General features: G+C 42.6%; 1 protein-coding gene across 3 annotated transcripts in view; it reads left to right on the top strand.

Annotated features, from left to right (window-relative positions):
- Mta3 (metastasis associated 1 family member 3) overlaps nucleotides 1-19,654 on the top strand; it is a 126,619-nt gene that overhangs the window by 61,726 nt on the left and 45,239 nt on the right. For all 3 annotated transcript variants that reach the window (XM_038318725.1, XM_038318727.1, XM_038318726.1), the window contains exon 7: nucleotides 2,926-3,025. In XM_038318725.1, the coding sequence (XP_038174653.1) occupies nucleotides 2,926-3,025 (100 nt within the window). The remainder of the gene's footprint in view (nucleotides 1-2,925; nucleotides 3,026-19,654) is intronic.

Raw genomic sequence — 19,654 nt, 5'->3', positions numbered from 1 at the left:
TTTCTTGCCAGCAAAACTAATCTGTGATCTTAGCATTCTGGTGATGTCAAGAGTGATGGCACACACCTATAATCCCAGCACTTGGGAGGCCAAGGTGACGTCACAGGCTAGCCTCAGCTCCATAGTGAGACACTGTCATGGTGTGATTTTTGAAGTTGTTGTTATCTTTTGTATGAATCAGGGTCTCCCTATGGAACTCACAGAGATCCTCCTGCCTCTGCCTCCTGGATTAAAGATGTGGATCACAACATTCAGCTGTGTTTTTGTTTTTGTTTCTTAGACTCTAGGATGGTGGTTCCTTTTGGGAGGGAGTGTGGGAAGGATTGGCCACCTTCTGTTTCTTCTCTTGGGTGTTGGTTGGACCCTGGGCATATTCACTTCGTGAGAACTAAATATCTGTATAGCGTGATAGCATTTGCCTTTTCATATATATTAGATTTTAATTAAAATGATAAGACGAAATCTTCCCCGGCTAGGTGGTCTATGTATCCTGTTCCTCCGGGGCTAAGGTTCCTTTCATACCAAAATACTCTAGATCATTACAAATAGAAGCCAGTGCTGTGGAAGTTGTTTTTTAAAAATGGTATAGTGAAAATGGATTATTTTTTGGAGACAGGAAGGGGTTTCTACTATAACATTCATGTGAAAAACGTTACTGGGATTTCACACTTGGTATTTAGAACTCGCTTCGCGCGGTAGTCAGATGCTCAGCGGATTTCCTTCTCCTGTTTTTGAGCACATATGAATACCAAATGATGTGTCTGTCCCCTGGCATTTTAGACTCCCTCTTCTCGTTCCTTCTCTGTGGCCACACAGGTTTGTTTTTTTTCCTTACTTGAATGATAATTACCTGCATATGCTGATACTTGGAACCAGAGCTTCGCAGAGTCCTGCTCTGCGTTCCGTTTGGGATTTGGCATCTTTGTCTATGTGATGAGTTGTCGTGGGGATGGGTCCCAAGACTAAACAGGAAATTCCCTTATGTTTTGTATGTATCTTACAGAGCCTTAAAGTGATTTCACACAATATCTTTTTAAAGATGTATTTTTTTTACTTTATTTTATTTTATGTGAATTGATATTTTGCCTGCATATGTATCTGTGTAAAAATATCAGATCGTCTGGAGGTAGAGTTACAGGCATTTGTGAGCTGCCATGTAGGTGCTGGAAACTGGACCCAGGTCCTCTGGAAGAATAGCTGGTGCTCTTAACCACTCAGCTATCTTTACAGCTCCCCGCTTTGCAATATCTTTTTGTTGTTATTTTGTTTTGAGATAAAGTCTCACAATGTAGCCTTGACTGGCCTAGAACTCACTTTGTAGACCAGGCTGACTTCAGGCTCATAGAGATCCTCCTACCTCAGCCTCCCGAGTGCTGAGATTTAAAGGCATGCACGACTACACCACCCTTTGAAAAAAAACTTTTTCTTAAAAAATTGTTTATTTATTTTTATTTCATGTGCATTCATGTTTTTGCCTACATGTATGTCCATGTGAAAGTGTCAGATCCCCTGAAACTGGAGTTACAGGCAGTTATAAGCTGCCATGTGGGTGCTGGGAAATGAACCAGGGTCCTCTGGAAGAGCAGCCATGCTCTTAACCCCTGAGCATCTCTTTAGCTTCTTGAGCAAAATCTTAAATGGTTTTGTATATGAGACAAAGTTCCATAGCATAGAATTTTTCCTTGTGTCATGTGGAGTTTCAAATTTTTAAAAATTTGACTTCTTAGTATTACTCAGTATGTATTATATCTTAAAAGAGAAAAAATACTTTTCAATTGATACTTAATTACCAAACATCCTTTTCCTTTCTTTAGTTTTTTTTTTTTTTTTATGACCCCCAAATGTAGTCCTTCTCCATGGTCTCTGCTTTAGTTCCTGTTTCCAGTTAAAACATAAAACCAGGATTGAGAGAGGTAGCCAGGCAATAAAAGCCCATGCTGCTAATACAGGAAGGCCTGGATTCAACTCCAGGACCAGGGTAGAAAGACGGGCATGTGCTTGTAAGCCCAGTGCTGTGGAGTGCCCTAGCTCGCCCTCCCACTTGTAAGCTCTTCAGTTCTAATGTGAAAGACTGTGTCAGCAATAAGGGTAGCAGCTCCTACCGCTACCACTGGAGCTGCCTTCTGCCTTCTGCCTTCTGCATGTGTGCACATGCATACACACACATATATAAAGCTTTGCATCCTCTCAAAATACACACACACACCTTCCTTACACACCCATACACCCTACTTACACACAAATTATAAAACAAACAAACAAAAAGTAACAGGCAGGAGTGCTTGTTAGTTTTTTGGCAACTTGCTACAATTTGGGGTCATTTGAGAAGGGGCAACCTCAGCTGAGAAAACGCCCCTCTTAGATTAGAGTTTGTAAGTCTAAGGGGCGTTTTCTTGATTAATGATTGATATGGGAAGGCCCAGCCCACTGTAAGCAGGGCCACCCCTAAACAGGTGACCCTGGGCTATTAGAAAAGACAAGCTGAGCAAGCTATGGAGAGCATACCAGTAAGCAGCACCTTCCATGGCCTCGGGTTCAGTTCCTGCTTCCAATGTCTTGCCTTGACTTCCCTCAGTGATGGACTGTGGTCTGGGACATGTGAGCCAGATAAACTTCCTTCTCCAAGCTGCTTTTGTCTGTGATGTTTTTCCCAGCCCTAGAACACACACTAGGACAGAGGGGCTGGAGAGATGGCGCAGTGGTTAAGAGCACTTGCTGCTCCTGCGGAGAACACCAGTTCCCAGCACCCTCATGGCAGCTCAGTTCCGAGAGATCTAACACCCTCTCTGGCCTCCCCCAGCAGTGGACATGCGCATGGTGCTCTTACCTGCGTGCAGGCAAACTATCATACCACGAGATAAATAACTATGGTCATCTTTTATTGAAGAAGTAACTTACTGTTCTCCTCTGTGTTTGGCTCCTCAGTGCTGTTGGGACATTTGCCCGCGCCCTGGATTGCAGCAGCTCCGTGAGGCAGCCCAGCTTGCATATGAGCGCGGCTGCGGCCTCCCGAGACATCACCTTGGTAAGATGCCTTTTGCCATTTTGAGGTTATTTTGCTGCTTGCTTAATTATAAACCATGCGAAAGATGCTGGATTCTCAGAGCTTTCTGACGGTTGGCCCCATACTACTAAGCTGATTCAGGCTAGCTGGTTGAATAGCTGGGCTTCTGAGTCACCTCTTGTTTGTGAGCTGAGACCAGGAAGAAGCACTAAGGAGTAGAGTGGGGGAAAGTTGTACGGAGACGGTTCTCACCATTCTGATATGCTGCTGCTTCTCGCGTGTGCTTTTCTCTGTTCATTTACTCGGCTGTAGGTCACTCACTGTATTTTATTCTTTTTTATATGTAAGGGAGCACTGTTGCTATCACTATTGAGACTATTGCTGTGGTAACTATGTGTCGGTTTTGAGGTGAATTTTTAATAATTTTTAGTGCACAAATAATGGGTTTTATTATGACATTTTCATACATATTTTATTTTGCTTGTATTCAAGCATTTCACACACACAATCATCTCTCTCTCTCTCTCTATATATATATATATATATTGAGATTATATATATATATATATATATATATATATATATATATATATATATATATTAAGACAAGGCCTCACGTAGCCAAGGCTGGCCTTGACCTCACTGTGTAGATGAGAATGGCCTTCAAACTCTGATCCTCCCACTTCTACCTCTGCTGGGATTACTGGTTTGTTGTGGGTTTTCTTGTTGTTTTAATTTAATGTTTTATTGTGTCGTGAGTGTGTGGCACAAGTGACGGCATGCATATCTCGTGGATTTGGGTGGAGAGGTCATAGGATGACTTTGGCTAAGTGTAACTAAGCCTCTCACTTGGCGTTACTCTACCTGTTTGACGTGGGGATGCTCTGTAGCTTTGGCTGCCACTGAACTCTGTCCTCCCATTTTGGCCCATCACTACTGGGAACTGGCGTGTGCCATGATGCCAGACTAGAATGATGTTTAAAGAAAGTTTTGGTTTTTTTTCCTATCTTTCTTCCAAATAAGTTTGTATTTTGGTTGTTTACAACTTGAAGACTCTTTTATCATAAAAACAAGAGTACAGATACTATTGGGGTTTTTTTTAGAAGAGTTTTTAAAAATGTTTTATGTATATGGGTGTTTTGCCTGCATGTATTTCTATGTGCCATGTTTGTGCGGTGCCCATTTTGACCAGAAGAGGGCGTCGGATCCTCTAGAACTGGCATTACAGAAAGGTGTGCTCCTCATGTGAGTGCTGGGAATCAAACCTGGATCCTGTTGCATTCGTACTTCATTGCTCAGGTTTAAGAATGCCTTGAACTCTGGGCTCAGGAGAACCTCTTGCCTCGGCCTCTGCACCTGGCTCATATTATTCATGTTTTATTACACTTATAAACATTTTTCTTCTGCTTTTTCTCATAATTTCGTATTTTAAATTCTCCAACATCTTTTGCCAACTCATGTACAATGGTTCTCTGCTACAGCTGGTATTGATTGGAGTGCTGCTTCCCAGGGAACTGCTTCTTTAGAATGTAACCATGTATTGCAACATCATTCTGCACACCAAGATGGAAATTCATAACCCCAAATATAGTCACAGTGTAATCTGCACTGTGCGTGTGTGTGTGTGTGTGTGTGTGTGTGTGTGTGTGTGTGTGTGTGTGTACATGATGGTCAGAGGACAGCTTGACATTGACAGCTTTCTGGTATTTCCTCCATCTCTGGAATTCAGAGTCATCAGGCTTAGTAGCAAACACCTTTACCCCCAAACCGTCTTAGTGTTTCCACATAGTTTATTTTGTTGCTTTGTTTGTTGTTGAATAGCTCCACCTAGTAAGCACTGACTGATAAGTCAAGTCTCCTGGATGTTGTTTGTAACAGATTTGGGTTTATCTGGTGTGCAGCTTTTTCGTCCACTCTCCCCCTGGGTTTCCCTAATCTGTGGAGCATAAGCCATGCTTTCCCGTCTGCCTTCCTCGGTGATGATGTGGTTGGTGGTGATGGGACTGAACTGAGCCTCACATGTGCTGGGCATGTCTGCTATTGCTGAGCGACACTCAGACAACAAATGTTTTCTCTTAATATTTTAAGAGTCTGGGACGCCCCCCACCACACACACACCTTGCATGTATAGACAGAGCATTATCTGTAATCAGTCCTTTGTTGTTAAATGCCATTCTTAGGAAATCGTGCTTATAAAACTAGACATCCGCTCCTATTACTACACTCTAGCAGGTTCTCTCTGACCTGACCGAGGATCCAGAGTGAGAAAGTCAATCCCTGACCAGGATTGAGCTGTGTGGCAGTAGGTGATTGGGGCTGATTTGCCGGGTGGTGGTCTGCAGGGTGACCAATTGTGTTAAATGCGTGATCTTGGGAGTCACAGTGACTCTGTGTCCTATTGCTGGTGGCCTCAAGTGGATTTGTGAAGAAAGAAGGTATAGAGTTCAGTATGGGGCTTGCCAGTGAAGGCTCTTCATTATCTATATTATGTTATATAATATCACAGCAGTATATGTACGTTTTCTCCTTCAGCTGCAGTCTTGCTGTGTTGCTCAGGGCAACTTGAAACTCTTGGGCTCAAGACAGCCATCCTGCCTCAGCCTTCAGAGTCATCAAGATGTTAGGGGATGCCACCATGCCTGGCTGAGGACTATTTATTAAAAGGCTCCCTTTAAAGTCACCTATTGTACACATCTGTGTATTTACAGAAGGCCTACTTGTACTTATTGTGTGTGTGATGTGTGGGTGTGTATGCCATGACACTTGTGTGACATAAGTCAGATGACCTCTTATCCTCCTGCCTCCACCCTCATGTGCTGGAATTACAGGTGTTTGCCACTGTATAACAGGTTTATGCTTGCCTTCTATGTGCCCTTTAAGAAGATGCCCTCCGCCTTCCCAGTGTTTCTATCCCTTTGTTTTGTTTACTTTTGTTAGTTGTTTGGAAATCACCTTTATATCACAAACCAAAATTGCAGGAATAAATAATAAGTAAATTTATTTGTCTAGAGACAGAGTCTTGTAATGTGGCCCTGGCTGACTTGAACTCAGTCTGTAGACCAAACAGGCCTTGAACTCACAGAGATCCACTTGCCCCTGCCTCTGATGTGCTGGGATCGAAGGTGTGTGCCGTCACATACACACCAGCTCATTACTGTAATAATTTTTGTGTTTTTAAATGGAAGTAGACTTAAAGGCCTAGGCAGTTGTGGGCTGTCAGGTTGAATCCTGTCCACTCCTGTCTCTCCTGTTCCAGCAGCTTCCTGTTCTACCCACCTTCTGCCTCTGCTTCATTAGAACGCCTGGGCTGGGGTCTTCCTGGGTTAGATATGCTTGAAGATGTAGGGGTGTGCGTGAGAGACAGACAGACAGACAGAATGACATGCAGAGATAGACGGGAGTGGAGAGACAGACAGACCTCCTGTTTAAACTGCTGTAGCATCGGGCTCACTTGGAATCTTACGGTCCTGGGGAATTATGTACAAACTGAGTGGGCCGGGTTAAAATTGGTGCTTCAGCTATGGGTTCAGAGTTTGGAGATTGCTTGCCAGAAGGGATGTGTGAAAGGTTCAGAGTAACTGTCAATTTCCCTTGAGAATTTTATGTGGGTACGACCTCCAGAAGGCTTTTAGCATTCCTGAACTATTTGTTCATTTAAGGCACTTAGACCTCTTGTGAATCAGTAATATTTTGGGGGCAGGTATTGTACATGCCTGGGTCTGACTTCCTCACTTTGAGGTCTGTTATGAATGCAGCTAAACTGCAAGTTTCAAGTGTTGCTAACCCAAGATTTCTATTGCTAAACGATACAGAAGTCCCTGGGCATGGTGGTGTACCCGTCTGCGGTTCCAGCTCTTGGGAGGTAGAGGCAGGCAGATCAAGAGTTCAACGTCAGTTATGAGACAGTCTCAAAACTCAAAAACAAAACAAAACAAAGAACCCGCAGCCTGGTGGTGGTGATGCCCGGCTTTAATTCCAGCATTCACAGAACAGAGGCAGGCGGATCTCTGAGTTCACGGCCAGCCTGGTGTACAGAGAGAGTTCCAGGGCAGCCAGGACTACCCAGAGAAACCTTGTTTTGAAAAACCAAAACCAGACCAAATCAAAACAAAACAAAACAAAACAAAAATCTAAAACAAACCAAAATACACTGAACTCATGGAGGTTTCATACATGCCTCTTCATAAAATAGAAAGTATTTTATATAGTATGCAGAGGGGAGAGCATCAATTAGAAATGCTGACATTTCCCCCTCTCCCCCACAGCCCCTCACCTGAGGAATAGTCAGTATTATAGTCAAACCATGCCTGACTGTTGTGGGGTCATTATGGCGGCTCACACAAAGAAAGATAGCTGTGAAGTCACCCGGCCATGCAGCCATGGCGCCAGTGTTATATGTGACATGTATACAGTCTGACCTGTACTGAAAAGCCGCTGGGCTTTTGTGACTGGAACTGGCACAGTACCAGCCTACTCCTCCCTGAGTTTGTGGTGGTGGCCACAAGGCCACCCCGTGGTCTGCAGAGCGTCATTACATTGTTAGTACCTGCTGTCTCGCTCCTGGAGAAGCAGTGCTCTGGCTTTACTTTCCTGCCTGAACTCTGGAAACTAAGTAATTTGGGTGACAGAGTCACAGAGAAAGGAATTTTTGAGTAGTTGCTTTGAAAATCTGGTATTGTACAGGCGATGAGCCCAGGACCCAGGATGGTAAATGGACTGCACAAGGACTTGTCCCTTCGGGTTGGTGCGGGCAGCACTAGAGACAAGGCTTTCTGGTGGCAGGTCTGGACGGAGGAAGGCTGGCTGTGCTGGTTCAGTGAGAGATGGACGCAGATACAGGGGCAGCTCTACTGCCTGAAACGCGACTGACCTAAAATTGCACCTCCTTCCCGGCTCCCATCCTGTGAGTCCACAGCTGACCTAAACGTGCACCTCCTTCCCGGCTCCCATCCTATGAGTCCATAGTATCATTTCATCGTATTTATGACAACATACAAGTCCCCATTATACCTTCCTCTCTCCAGACTCCTGGTGTCCTCAAGACTCCTGACAGTTTCCTGGCTTTGATCTTTTTGTTATTGTTGGGTTTTGTTGTTGTTGTTGTTGTTATTGTTGTTTGTTTTTTGGTAGAATCTCAATGTGCAGTTCTGGCTGGCCTGGAACTCACAGTGGTCCACCTGCCTCATGCTTCCAAGTGCTGGGGTTAAAGGTGTGCGCCACCACACCTGGCTTGTCCTGGGCCTTTGTTTGTGATTCTCTCTCTCTCTCTCTTTCTCTCCCTCCCTTCTTCTATTGAACACTCACTTCTAAGGTACCAGCATTTTAAACTATCTGTCAGTCAGTGACTGCCTGCTCCTCTTCACTGATGACTGGCACCTAGCACTGTGCCTGTTAGCTCATGAGTTCACTTAGAATCTGGGATTGATTCTAGTAGTTTCCATTTTTGGATGAGACAGGCCTGCTCCTTTGTTTCACCAAGTTAATAGATCTTTTTAGTTTTCCATGGCAGGGTTTCTCCCTATAGCCCTGGCTGTCCTGAAACTCGCTCTGTGGACCAGGCTGGGCTTGCACTCACACACTTGAACTCCCTAAGTGCTGCCCAGGAACATTATTTTGGTGTGTGCGTGTCTGTCTGTACACACATGCAGACACCAGAGGAGAACATCAACTATCCTACCCTACTGCTGTCCACCTTATTCCCTTGAGACAGAGTCTCCTGAATCTGGGTTGGCAGCCGGCCAGACCCAGGGATTTTCCTGTCCATTCACCTCAGTACTGGGATTGCAAGTGTGTGTGAAGCCATCCGTACCTGACTTCTTAAAAGTTCAGGTACTTGCACAATAAGTGCTGGCACTTCCTCTGAGCCATCTCCTTGATTCTGGTGTTTTAGCAAATGCGTGTGCACTTGTGCACGTGCGTGTCAGATGACAACTTGGGAAGTTAATTCAGATTGTCAGACTTGGTGGCAAATGCCTTTACACACTGAACCCTGTTGCTGTCCCCAAATACTGCTTGCTTGCTTGCTTGCTTGCTTGCTTGCTTGCTTCCTTCCTTCCTTCCTTCCTTCCTTCCTTCCTTCCTTCCTTCCTTCCTTCCCCTCCCCTCTCCCCTTCCCTCCTCTCTTCTCTTCCTCCCTCCCCTCCCTTCCTCCCTCCTCCCCGCCCCCTCTCGTATATTTTAGAAAGGTTGTAAGTACCCTTGAACTTCCCATGTCTTAACTTCTGATTCTCCCGACCACATAGCTTGGGTGCTGGGATTAGGGTTTGCATCCCTGCAACTGGTATTATTTGGTGCTGGTGATTGGGCCCAGGGCCTTGTGCATATTCAGTGAAACATCCTACCCACTGGGCCACTTCAGCCAGTACTTTACTTCTCTTTTTGAGTTAAACACCAATATAGGAAACTTTAGAAGATCACTGTATTTGGGGAGTATATATAGTTGAGAATTTTAAGCACTCTAGACTTTTTGAAAAGAGGTTTTGTATGTACAGATGTGAGTTGATAACAGTTTATGCTTATAATATCTTAACAGAACTATGTCTTTGTATTTTGGAGTCTAATACACAGGCTTCCTGTGTTTCTGTTAGGTCAGTTCAATAGCCGTTACCTCTGTACCTTGACTGCTCCGTCACCTTTCTCTGGTCAAGAGACAAACTTGAACAACTGATGTAAGAATCTAACTGGCTTTATCTACATTTCTAGCATTGGACAACACTTTATTCTTCTTTTTCTTGATAGCCCTAACATTTGTGGGTATGAGACTCCTATTGAGTTTAATCAGTCAGCTTTAGCAGAGGAGGCTCCATTCTGATTTGGTCTAGTCTTGTGGGGCCAGTTGCAGGTACTCAGGCCAAACACAGGCCACCTATCAAGTTAACTACCCACAAGTTACTCAAATGGCCACCTGTCAATTTTTAACTATACATGTATTATTTCCAGCCAGCTTGAGTTTCAGAATGGATATTTCTTTATTACTAAGTATTTGTTCCTAAATAATAATTTTCTCCTGCACTAACATAGTATAATATGGCACTGTGACAACAGTTTAATGAAGGGGCTTTATTCCTGTAGACCACTTGTCCCAGAAATGTCCATTAAAGAAGAAACAACCATTTCTGGCCCTAAATCTAGCTAATAGACTTTGTCATTTGCATGGTACCCTTTAGTACTATTCTGTTGCTTAGTCTTTCTTTGTCTTTGTGTCAAGAAAAGAAATATCACACACACACGAGGGTAAGAGAGTTTTTTGTTTTCCGTGATAGCTTTGTGTAGATGGAAGTTCCTATCATACTCAGTCCCGCATCCTTTCAGTTCCAAAGAAACACACAGAGGCTTAAAGTATAAACTGTTTGGCCTATTAGCTCAGGCTTATTATTAACTAGCTCTTACAACTTAAATTAAGCCATAATTCTTGTCTATGTTTAGCCATGTTGCTTGGTCCCTTTTCTCAGTAACACATTCTCATCTTCCTTCCTCTGCTTCTGACTGGTGACTGCGTTTTGCCTTTCCTCTTCCCATAATTCTTTTAGTCTGGTTGTACTACCTATACTTCCTGCCCAGCCAATCAATGTTTTATTAAATTAATATAAGTGACAAATCTTTACAGGGTACAAGAGCATTATCCCACAACATTTCCCCCTTTTTTCTTTTCAAAACAAGAACTCTGAATCTAATCTCCTTTGTTTAGCTTTTTTCCTGACCATTATTTATAACAACCTGTAACTAACATTGTAAACAAAGACAAACATCCTTAATCCATTTTTTGGGGGAATATGTATGTAGTTTTCTAGGCTATTTTCTGCTGATTGGAGGCATTGATAATTTTATGGGGACCCAAAGAAAATTTACGATTATGATCAAGTCCTGACTGGAATATTCTTTGAGGTTGGATCATCTCAGCCAGCAGTCTTGAAGCTGTTCTGGATGTAGAACTCAGCAACAGAGGTGCTTTGAAATGTTGGATCATCCGGGCCATCTGTTCCCATTGGAGATTTTTCAGGGGGTTCTTCCTTGATCAAACCTTATTTTCCTTAACCTAGAATGAATCTACAGCCTCTCATTTGCTATGGAAACAAAAGCAAAACCTCCAAAGTAACATATCTTTTGACTTAAATTTTGAAGTCAAGGCATTTTTCAAAATATATAGGTCGGATTAATCCAACAGCATTTATAATCAAATATCATTTAGCAGCTGTTTCTCCTTCCTTAGCAGTCAAACAATTCAAAGATAACATAATAATATACAGTATCTAGACTCTCTGTGTTTTCCATCTTTACGTGGCCTTTTTAAAAAAGTTTATTTATTTTTATTTAAATTTTTGGTTTTTTGAGACAGGGTTTCTCGCTGTATCTTTTTGTTGTCCTGGAACTCACTCTAGAGCAGCTTGGCCTTGAACTCAGAGATCCACCTGCCTCCCAAGTGCTGGCATTAAAGGTGTGTGTCACCATGCTCAGCTACTCTTTCTTTTTTTTAAAGAACTTTATATTTTCTCTCCTAAGCCTGTGCATATTTTTAAACACACTGTAAACCATTTAGAGTTTTTTTTTTTTTAAATTTGAAGCTGTCTTTACTGTTTATCTTTTTTCTGACCACGTGAGTCTTTAATCTGCTAAGCTGCATAGCTAGGAATAAAATTGCAGCTTTGGCAGATGGCTCTGCCCCATTCCTTAGCTTTCTGAGAGTCTAGCTTCATGGTGGAGGTACTGACAGTGGCCATGTTTATTGCCACAACTCTGTGGATTTTCAAGGTCCGTGCCACCACCAAGAAGCCTGCCAATGACTACACATAAATACCATTTAAGTGTTTGGTGGCAGAGCTTCTTAAAAGAGCTGCAAGGTTTTTGCCACTAACACTGAGTCAGGAAACCTCTCTTAAAGGAGCTGCGCCTGTGCTTGCTGCCAATAACAGATCCTACTGGAGAAAAGACAGTTGCCAAGAAGCTGTGCTTAACTCTGTTCTTATGGGTCACGAATCCCATATTTTAAAGCTTTCTCAGGCTTTATGTGGAAATTCTTGTGAAATGTTTGGGTGCCATTTATAGACGGAAGTTTCTGTCACATCTGTTCCTGTATCCATTCAGTCCCAAAGAAACACACACAGCATTATATTAATTGTAAACTGTTTAGCCTGTTAGCTTAGCCTTATTATTAAATAACTCTTACAATTTAAATTAACCCATAATTCTTGTCTATCTTTAACCACATGGCTTAGTACCTTCTATCAGTAAGGCATTCTCATCTTGCTTCCTCTGTATCTGACTCGTGACTGCATCTCTGCCTTTCCTCTTCCCATAATTCTCCTAGTCTGGCTGGCCCACCTATATTTCCTGCCTGGCTACTGGCCAATCAGTGTTTTATTAAATTAATATGAGCGACAAATCTTTACAGTGTACAAGAGTATTATCCCAGAGGAGCTTTGTCATATTCCTTTTTGTTCATTAAAATGAGATTTTATTGTATGTTTTCTATTTAATTTTCCTCTTTATTTTCTACTTTTAGATTTACTTTGATACTTCTTTTCCTGATTGATTGATTAATTTTTTGAGAGAGAGAGAGAGAGAGAGAGAGAGAGAGAGAGTCTTGCTATGTAGCTTTGGCTGGCCTTAAACTTAGAGTTCTTCTGCCACAGCCAGGCCTGGCATTTTCTTTTTGGTTTTTCAAGACAGGGTTTCTCTGTTGCCTTGGAGCCTGTCCTGGAACTAGCTCTCATATACCAGGCTGGCTTTGAACTCACAGAGATCCACCTACCTCTGACTCCCCAGTACTGGGATTAAAGGTGTGTGCCACTACCGCTTGGCTCAGGCCTGGTATTTTCTTTTTTCTTTCTTTCTTTTTTTTTTTTTTTTTTTTTTTTTTTGGTTCTTCGAGACAGGGTTTCTCTGCAGCTTTAGAGCCTGTCCTGGAGCTAGCTCTTGAGATCAGGCTGGTCTCGAACTCACAGAGATCCGCCTGCCTCTGCCTCCCTGCTGGGATTAAAGGCGTGCACCACCACCGCCCGGCTAGGCCTGGTATTTTCTTAAAGATTGTTTTTAGCCAATTCTTTTTTTCTTTTGCCAGAATATTTTATTATACTAACAAATATGAAACCAGAACATTTTTCATGGTGTGGGGGGATTGTACCTGAGATGCCTGAGCTGAGCAAACTTGAATATGGGAGGGGAGCTACCAGGTATCCGGGGATGATCTTCTAGAATCTTTCATCTTCACTCATGGACACTAAGAAGCTGCAAAGGTGTAAATGGACGTTTCCTGCCCTGACCACTGGGTCCTAAATAACCAACTCAGAGGCTAAATATAATTATAAATACTCGGTTGATAGCTCAACCTTGTTACTAGCTAATTCTTAAACTTAAATTAGCCCATATTTCTATTTATGCTTTCCCACCTGGCTTATGACTTATCTCATTTTTTATTGTTTTTATTGAGCTATATATTTTTCTCCACTCTCCTCCCTTATTTTCCCCTCCCCTTTTACCCTTTCCCATGGTCCCCCTGATCCCAATTTACTCAGGAGATCTTGTCTTTTTATACTTCCCATGTAGATTAGATCTATGCATGTCTCTCTTAGGGTCCTCATTGTTGTCTAGGTTCTCTGGGATTGTGAATTGTAGGCTGGTTTTCTTTGTTTAGCATATTCTTATTTGTATTTCCTTTATATGTTTTAGATTAGAAGTGTTTCTCTACCAGCTTGGCTTTAACTAGAATATTTTGATTTATAGCATTTTCCTTATTATATGCTTCTAATTATTTCCTAATTTTATACCTTTTAATTTGAAGTATTAGTTTATTTCTGATGAAATAAAATTTATAGTATAAATTCTTTGTGGAATTACAGAGGAAATGTGTATATTCCCAATTATTCTAATATGTTTCAAATTCTATATTTTTGGGGGTAATAAGGCAACACCTGACCCCTACCTCATAAGGCCCCTGTAGTAGGGAGTGAGCAGGCTGCTTGTTGTCTCAACCACCCTGCTAGCTTACACCCAAAATAATCACACAGAAACTGTGTTCATTTAAGTCATTGCCTGGCCCATTAGCTCTAACTTCTTATTGGCTAATTCTTACATCTCAATTTAACCCATTTCCACTAATCAGTGTGCTGCCACCTGACTGTGGCTTACGGGCAAGATTCTAACCAGTGTCCGTCCCAGGCAGGAGACCCATGGCATCTGTCTGACTCTGCTCTTCTTCCCAGCATTCATTTCTGTCTATTCCGCCTACCTAAGTGCTGCCCTATCAAAAGGCCAAGGCAGTTTCTTTATTCAACCAATGAAAGCAACACATAGACAGAAGAACCTTCTACACCAGGCCCCCTATGCCAAACTATAGTTTGAGTCCACCAGAGTTCACACTAGAGAACCAGCAAGTTTATTAGGGTTTCTTGCTGAGTGTGGTGACCCTGTAGCAATCACACTGGAAGGTCTGCTTCCAGCATGGATTCTGGCTTTCCCAGGGCTGCATAGATGGTAGATATTCCCATCACCAGCACCCAGATTTTCCCAGCCTATATATTCTACATCTCCTTAAGACCAGGTACAATTAGGGTAAAATTGTATACAGCTGTCTGGGAGGTGTGACTGGATAATTGGGTTCAGGTCCCACTCTCCTCCCCACCCCCTTCTGTACGCAGAAGGAGCATCAGTCATTAGCAAGTCTAACTGTAATGAATGTCTGCACATGGGCACAGCTGAACTCAGGATGGTGGCAGCAATTGGGCTCAGAGCACAGTCCTGTACAACAGAGGGGTATGGGGGTGTAGTTTGAGGCCGTCTCATATAGCCCAGGCTAGCCTGAAGCTCAGTATATATCTGAGTCTAGCTTTGACCTCTTGATCTTCCTGCCTCCTTCTCCCAAGTGCTCGGATTATCCGTCTGCACCACCATGCCCAACTGTAATTTCTTCTGAGGATTGAAATTAGGATATATTGTATGAGAAAACAATATTTTCAATTAAAAAGTAAATCCTTTCCCTCTTTTAAAAAAAAGGAAATATGACCTTCTCTGTATTTTGTTCCCACCAAAACAAAATTTGCAAGTGGATGGTACACTTTGTATATACAAAAACTTTTGTTTGGATCATAGTTTCATATTTATTCCTAAGAGTTTATATTTACCTTCTGCTCAGAAAGAAAGCTTGAGTTCAGTACGTTTTGAACTGACTTAATATCTTGAATGCTGTAATTTGTGCTGACTTTACAAATGTAAGGTTTTTATGAAATTGTGCCTGAGCAAATGAGTAATTAGTGTTAACCATGTGTGTGTGAGGTAGTGTTGTGCAGTGGGGGCACATGGGAAGTGTGCATTCCCTGGAAAGCAGAGCCTAGTAAGCTTCAGGCCACCTACTGCTGTAGTGCAGGGGAAGCAGGCGGGATTGCAAAACTAGCAGAGGTGGTCCTCCCTGCAGTCTGAATGGAAGTCACAGCCAACTGATGGGGCACACTGAAGCGCTGTCTCAGAGCAGGGCCCTTACGCCCTGCGTCACCCATCAATCTTGAGCTGAAACAGCTCCATCTAGACCAACTGCGAAGGCGGCCGCCCGCAGAACTTGGAGCACCTCCACGAATGTGGGTTCTCAAATGGCGTTGCTCACACACTGCCCCAGAATGCAGAGGCTTATCCAGTGCATGCCTCATCTCAGCTACTCAGCTGCAGATCGTCAGGGATTCCCGTGAACTAGACCCAGCCAAGCTACGCACTGGGCCAGGTCCACTCTCCTGCATCTCTTAGCCTCCTAGCCTCCGTGAACACAAGGCAGTAGCGCAAGAGACCAAAGTCAAATGCACAAACACACACCAAAGATTTCTTGCCTCATATTCCCTCCCTTCTGTTTTTGTTTTGTTTTGGTTTTTTTGAGACAGTCTTTCTCTGTGTAGCCCTGGCTGTCCTGGAACTCACTTTGCAGACCAGGCTACCATGGAACCTAGAGATCCACCCTGCCTGTGCCTCACAAGTGCTGGGATAAAAGGTGTGTGCTACCACTGCCCAGCTATGTCCTATATCTTACCATGCTACTGGCCAAGCAAATCATGTGACAAAAGCCCAATATCTGTGTGGGGGCAGAGTAGCCTCCTGTGGAAGGAGGTCCAAGGCAGAAGGTGAAATGTTTGCTGACCAACAAACCAGTTTGCCACAGCATGCTTCTATTTAATGAACAAAAGATGAAAACCCCTCCGAGACTTTCTTGTCAGTCTTCCTCCTAAAATACTTCTGTTTGTCACTGCCATCTGTTGTGAATGGGATGAAATGTGACAACACCTTTACTTTTTGGCAGAGGGAACAGCTTGTGCTTGGTTGTGATTTTCAAAATTTAGATTTGAATGGATCTTGCAACGTGTGTTTGTATTTATTGAAAAGATGTGGTCTTTGCAAAGCATTTATTTGAGGGGGACTTGGGTTGTTTTATGCTTAGTTTTCAAATTTTAAGTTGAGATATATGTACACTATATCTCATCCATGGAGTGAACTTCATGGTTGCATACATCAGTGTAAAAGCATTACTAGGTGTAGATACAGTGTAGGGTCCCCAGAGTGTCCTTTGTGTCCTCCCAGTCCGTATTCTGGAGTACACACCACCGAATTTGTATGGTCTCTTAAATTTTCTTCCTTTTTTTGTTTTGGTTTGCTGTTTTTTTGTCTTTTAGAGACAAGAATTCTCTATGTAGCTCCTAACTGTCCTGGAACTTGCTCTGTAGACCAGGTTGACCTCGAACTTACAGAGATCTGCCTGCCTCTGCCTCCCAAGTGCTGGGATTAAAGGCATGTGCCCAGCTATTTTCTTTATTGAATGTTGTTTTCTTTGGGTATAGAAACTATGTTCTTTTACTTAAAGCTTTTAAAGAGTATAGTTAGACCACACAAAAGTCCATTCAAAGCAACACCTGAGTGTCTCAGAAAGATGAGGTTAAAGGGCCTTCTGAGAGGTAGGACCCTGTGGTTTCCATTGTGAAATTGTCCCCTCAAGTTCAGCGGTGCCTTGTTCAGCCAACTACCAACTGCACTGCCTCTCTGCCAAGCTGCAGTTCACTTATTTGAGATGAGTCTCATGGTTTTAATGCTGGCTGGAGCTGGTTGGTGGCCTGGAAGCTGTCCTGCAGTCTGAGCCTCCTCAATAGCTGAATACAGTGGATATCCTTACACATGGCTTGTGCTATGGCTTATAATGTGGGTTTCTTCCGACTAGCTGGTCGGTGCACTGTTACCTGAGACAAAAACGTTTAATTCTGTGACATTTGGTTTCAAAGCACCAGTTAGTTATAAAAATTGCTTTTACCTTTTGAGACATTTCATTGTCACAGTTAATTTGCATATGCTTTTAGCGGGGGTGTTGAAGATCATACCTGGGACCTCTAGCAAGTCTGGTACTGAGCTATACTCGAGCCCTTGTATAATTATTGGCTTTGTTGCTTTTAGTTTTTTTGAGACAGACTTATTATATTCAAGGATAACACTGACCCCCATATCCTCCTGCCTCCACATCCCAAGTGGTGGGATTGGCTTTTGAACACTACCTAGTCTTTCAGTTTTTTTTCAATTTTATTACCTGTTGTCAATTTAGGACATTAAAGTAACAGTTTATGGCCCTATCCTTAGTTGAAAGAATCCCTAGGTACTATTGATCTCTCTGTTTTTATAATGAGGTCAGAAAGAGTACTCAGATTTGGAGATAAAAGAAATAGGTAAATCACAGGGTCTAGTGTGTGAGACTAGAGAATCAGATTCATTGCTTGTGAAACTTGACCAGGTATGAGCAGGAGGCAAGAGCAGGGTCAGCATTCTGAAGCCGTGGCATTCTGAAGCCGTGGCGGCAGAGAGAGCTTCTTTCAGAGATGCTGTCCATCACTGACGCCTGCAGCAAATGAGCACCTCAGACGGTCGCCAAGCTGTGACTGTCAAGGGAAACTGATAATGGCATTTTCTCTTCGACTTTTTGTTTTGTGGAATCCAGAGATTTGTTTTAAAGCTAATGCCAAACCCTGTTCAGTCACTAAACAGATCTGTACCAGTTGCTGCCTTTGGCTTTGTCAACAAATTCAACTTCTATGCCCGTGTTGGCCATTTTGGTTCATGTCTCACAGTGTAAATGCATCCTTGTTGTGTTATAGGATTTCACTGGTTGGCCGGCTTCAAATTTGTAATCCTCACTCCTGAGTGTGTTAGGATTACAGACATGTACTACCATGCCCAACTATAAATATATTTTAACTAATTAATTAATTATTGTTGTTGTTTGGTTTTTTGAGGCAGAATTTCTCTGCATAGCCCTGGTTGGACCTAGAACTTGCTCTGTAGACCAGGCTGGCCTTGAAGTCAGAGATCCACCTGCCACTGCCTCTCCAGAATGCTGGGATTAAAGGTGCACATCACCACCTCCTGGCTAATTAATTTTTTTAATGTATTTGTTTTATTGAGTGACAGGATCTCACTGTGTAACTGACATTAACTCAAAGATGCCTGCCTCTGCCTCCAAGTGCTGGGATTAAAGGTGTGCGCTACCACATCCTGTGTACTTGTGAAGTTTTAAATGATGACCTGTTGTGGTGGTGTAAAAGATGCAAGGCTTGGCATTCATGTGCTCCAAAGCCTGCATGTATAGTGGGATAGACACAGAGGCAGGATAGCCTGGCCAGCCAGTCTGTGTGTGTGTGCATGTATGCATGTGTGTGTGTTTGCAGGGCTGACTGTCCTACTTTGCCGTTTTCTTGGCATTCGTAAACCTCTGTGCACACGTGTAAAGGACTCTCTCTTCAATAGATAAACTATCAAAAGTTCTGAAGTTTTATATACGATAGGGCACGCGGAGTCAAGCCCAACACTTGGTGCATGACGGGGAGTACACCACCACGCCCTCCTAAATATGTCCTCACCTCTGTCCCCTTCTCAAATCATCCTTGCTTATCATCTGTAGAAGCCCACACTGGCCTGGCTTTTATAACCATGTCTTCTCGTCTGTTCTTGGTCAAAGTCTCAACCAAGTTACATTAGAATATGAATTTGTAATCTTGTTGTTTGTTTTGTGTTTAATATGAATATGTATTTCTTTTACGTGTTTATGATATGTGTATATATGTATGTGTGTGAGTATATGTGTGCCATGGAGTCAATTCTCTCACCCACCATGTGGGTGAGGGAATTGAACTCAGGCTGTCAGGCTTGGCAGCAAGCACCTTTACTGCTGAGCCATCTCGTTGGCCTAAATATATAATTTTACTTTAAATATGCACTATTCTGATGTTTCTTTCCATCTCTTGTTCTTTTTAATAGTACATTATTCTCTAACATGAACTATTGTTTTTAATACAATGCTTTCTCTCTCACGCATAGTATGCCTTCCTAGTCAGTGGTGATTATGCCGGTCTTCCCCAGTAATTGGAGTGACTTAGGTATTTTTAAGTAAATGAAATCTTGAAATCAAATTGATTGTGTTCTTAATTGAATATTTTGAGCATTTGGATCTTCATGGTTGTTGTCATCCAAATGGATGTATTTTTAAAACACCTTAGCATTCTTTTACCAGTAAGCATTCTCTTAAAACAATTATTCGGTGGTGTTTGGCTGTTTGATTTTGTTTTTTAAAAGGAACTACTAAGGATACTGTTAATTACACGTATCTGCATTCAGTGCTCTGGTTTTTGCTGGCCTGCAGGTGTA

The sequence above is a fragment of the Arvicola amphibius genome, chromosome 2, assembly GCF_903992535.2.
Source record: "Arvicola amphibius chromosome 2, mArvAmp1.2, whole genome shotgun sequence".
In the NCBI taxonomy this organism is placed as follows: Eukaryota; Metazoa; Chordata; class Mammalia; order Rodentia; family Cricetidae; genus Arvicola; species Arvicola amphibius.
Note: the sequence above shows the minus strand (reverse complement) of the source record. Positions and strands in the feature narration are given on the sequence as shown.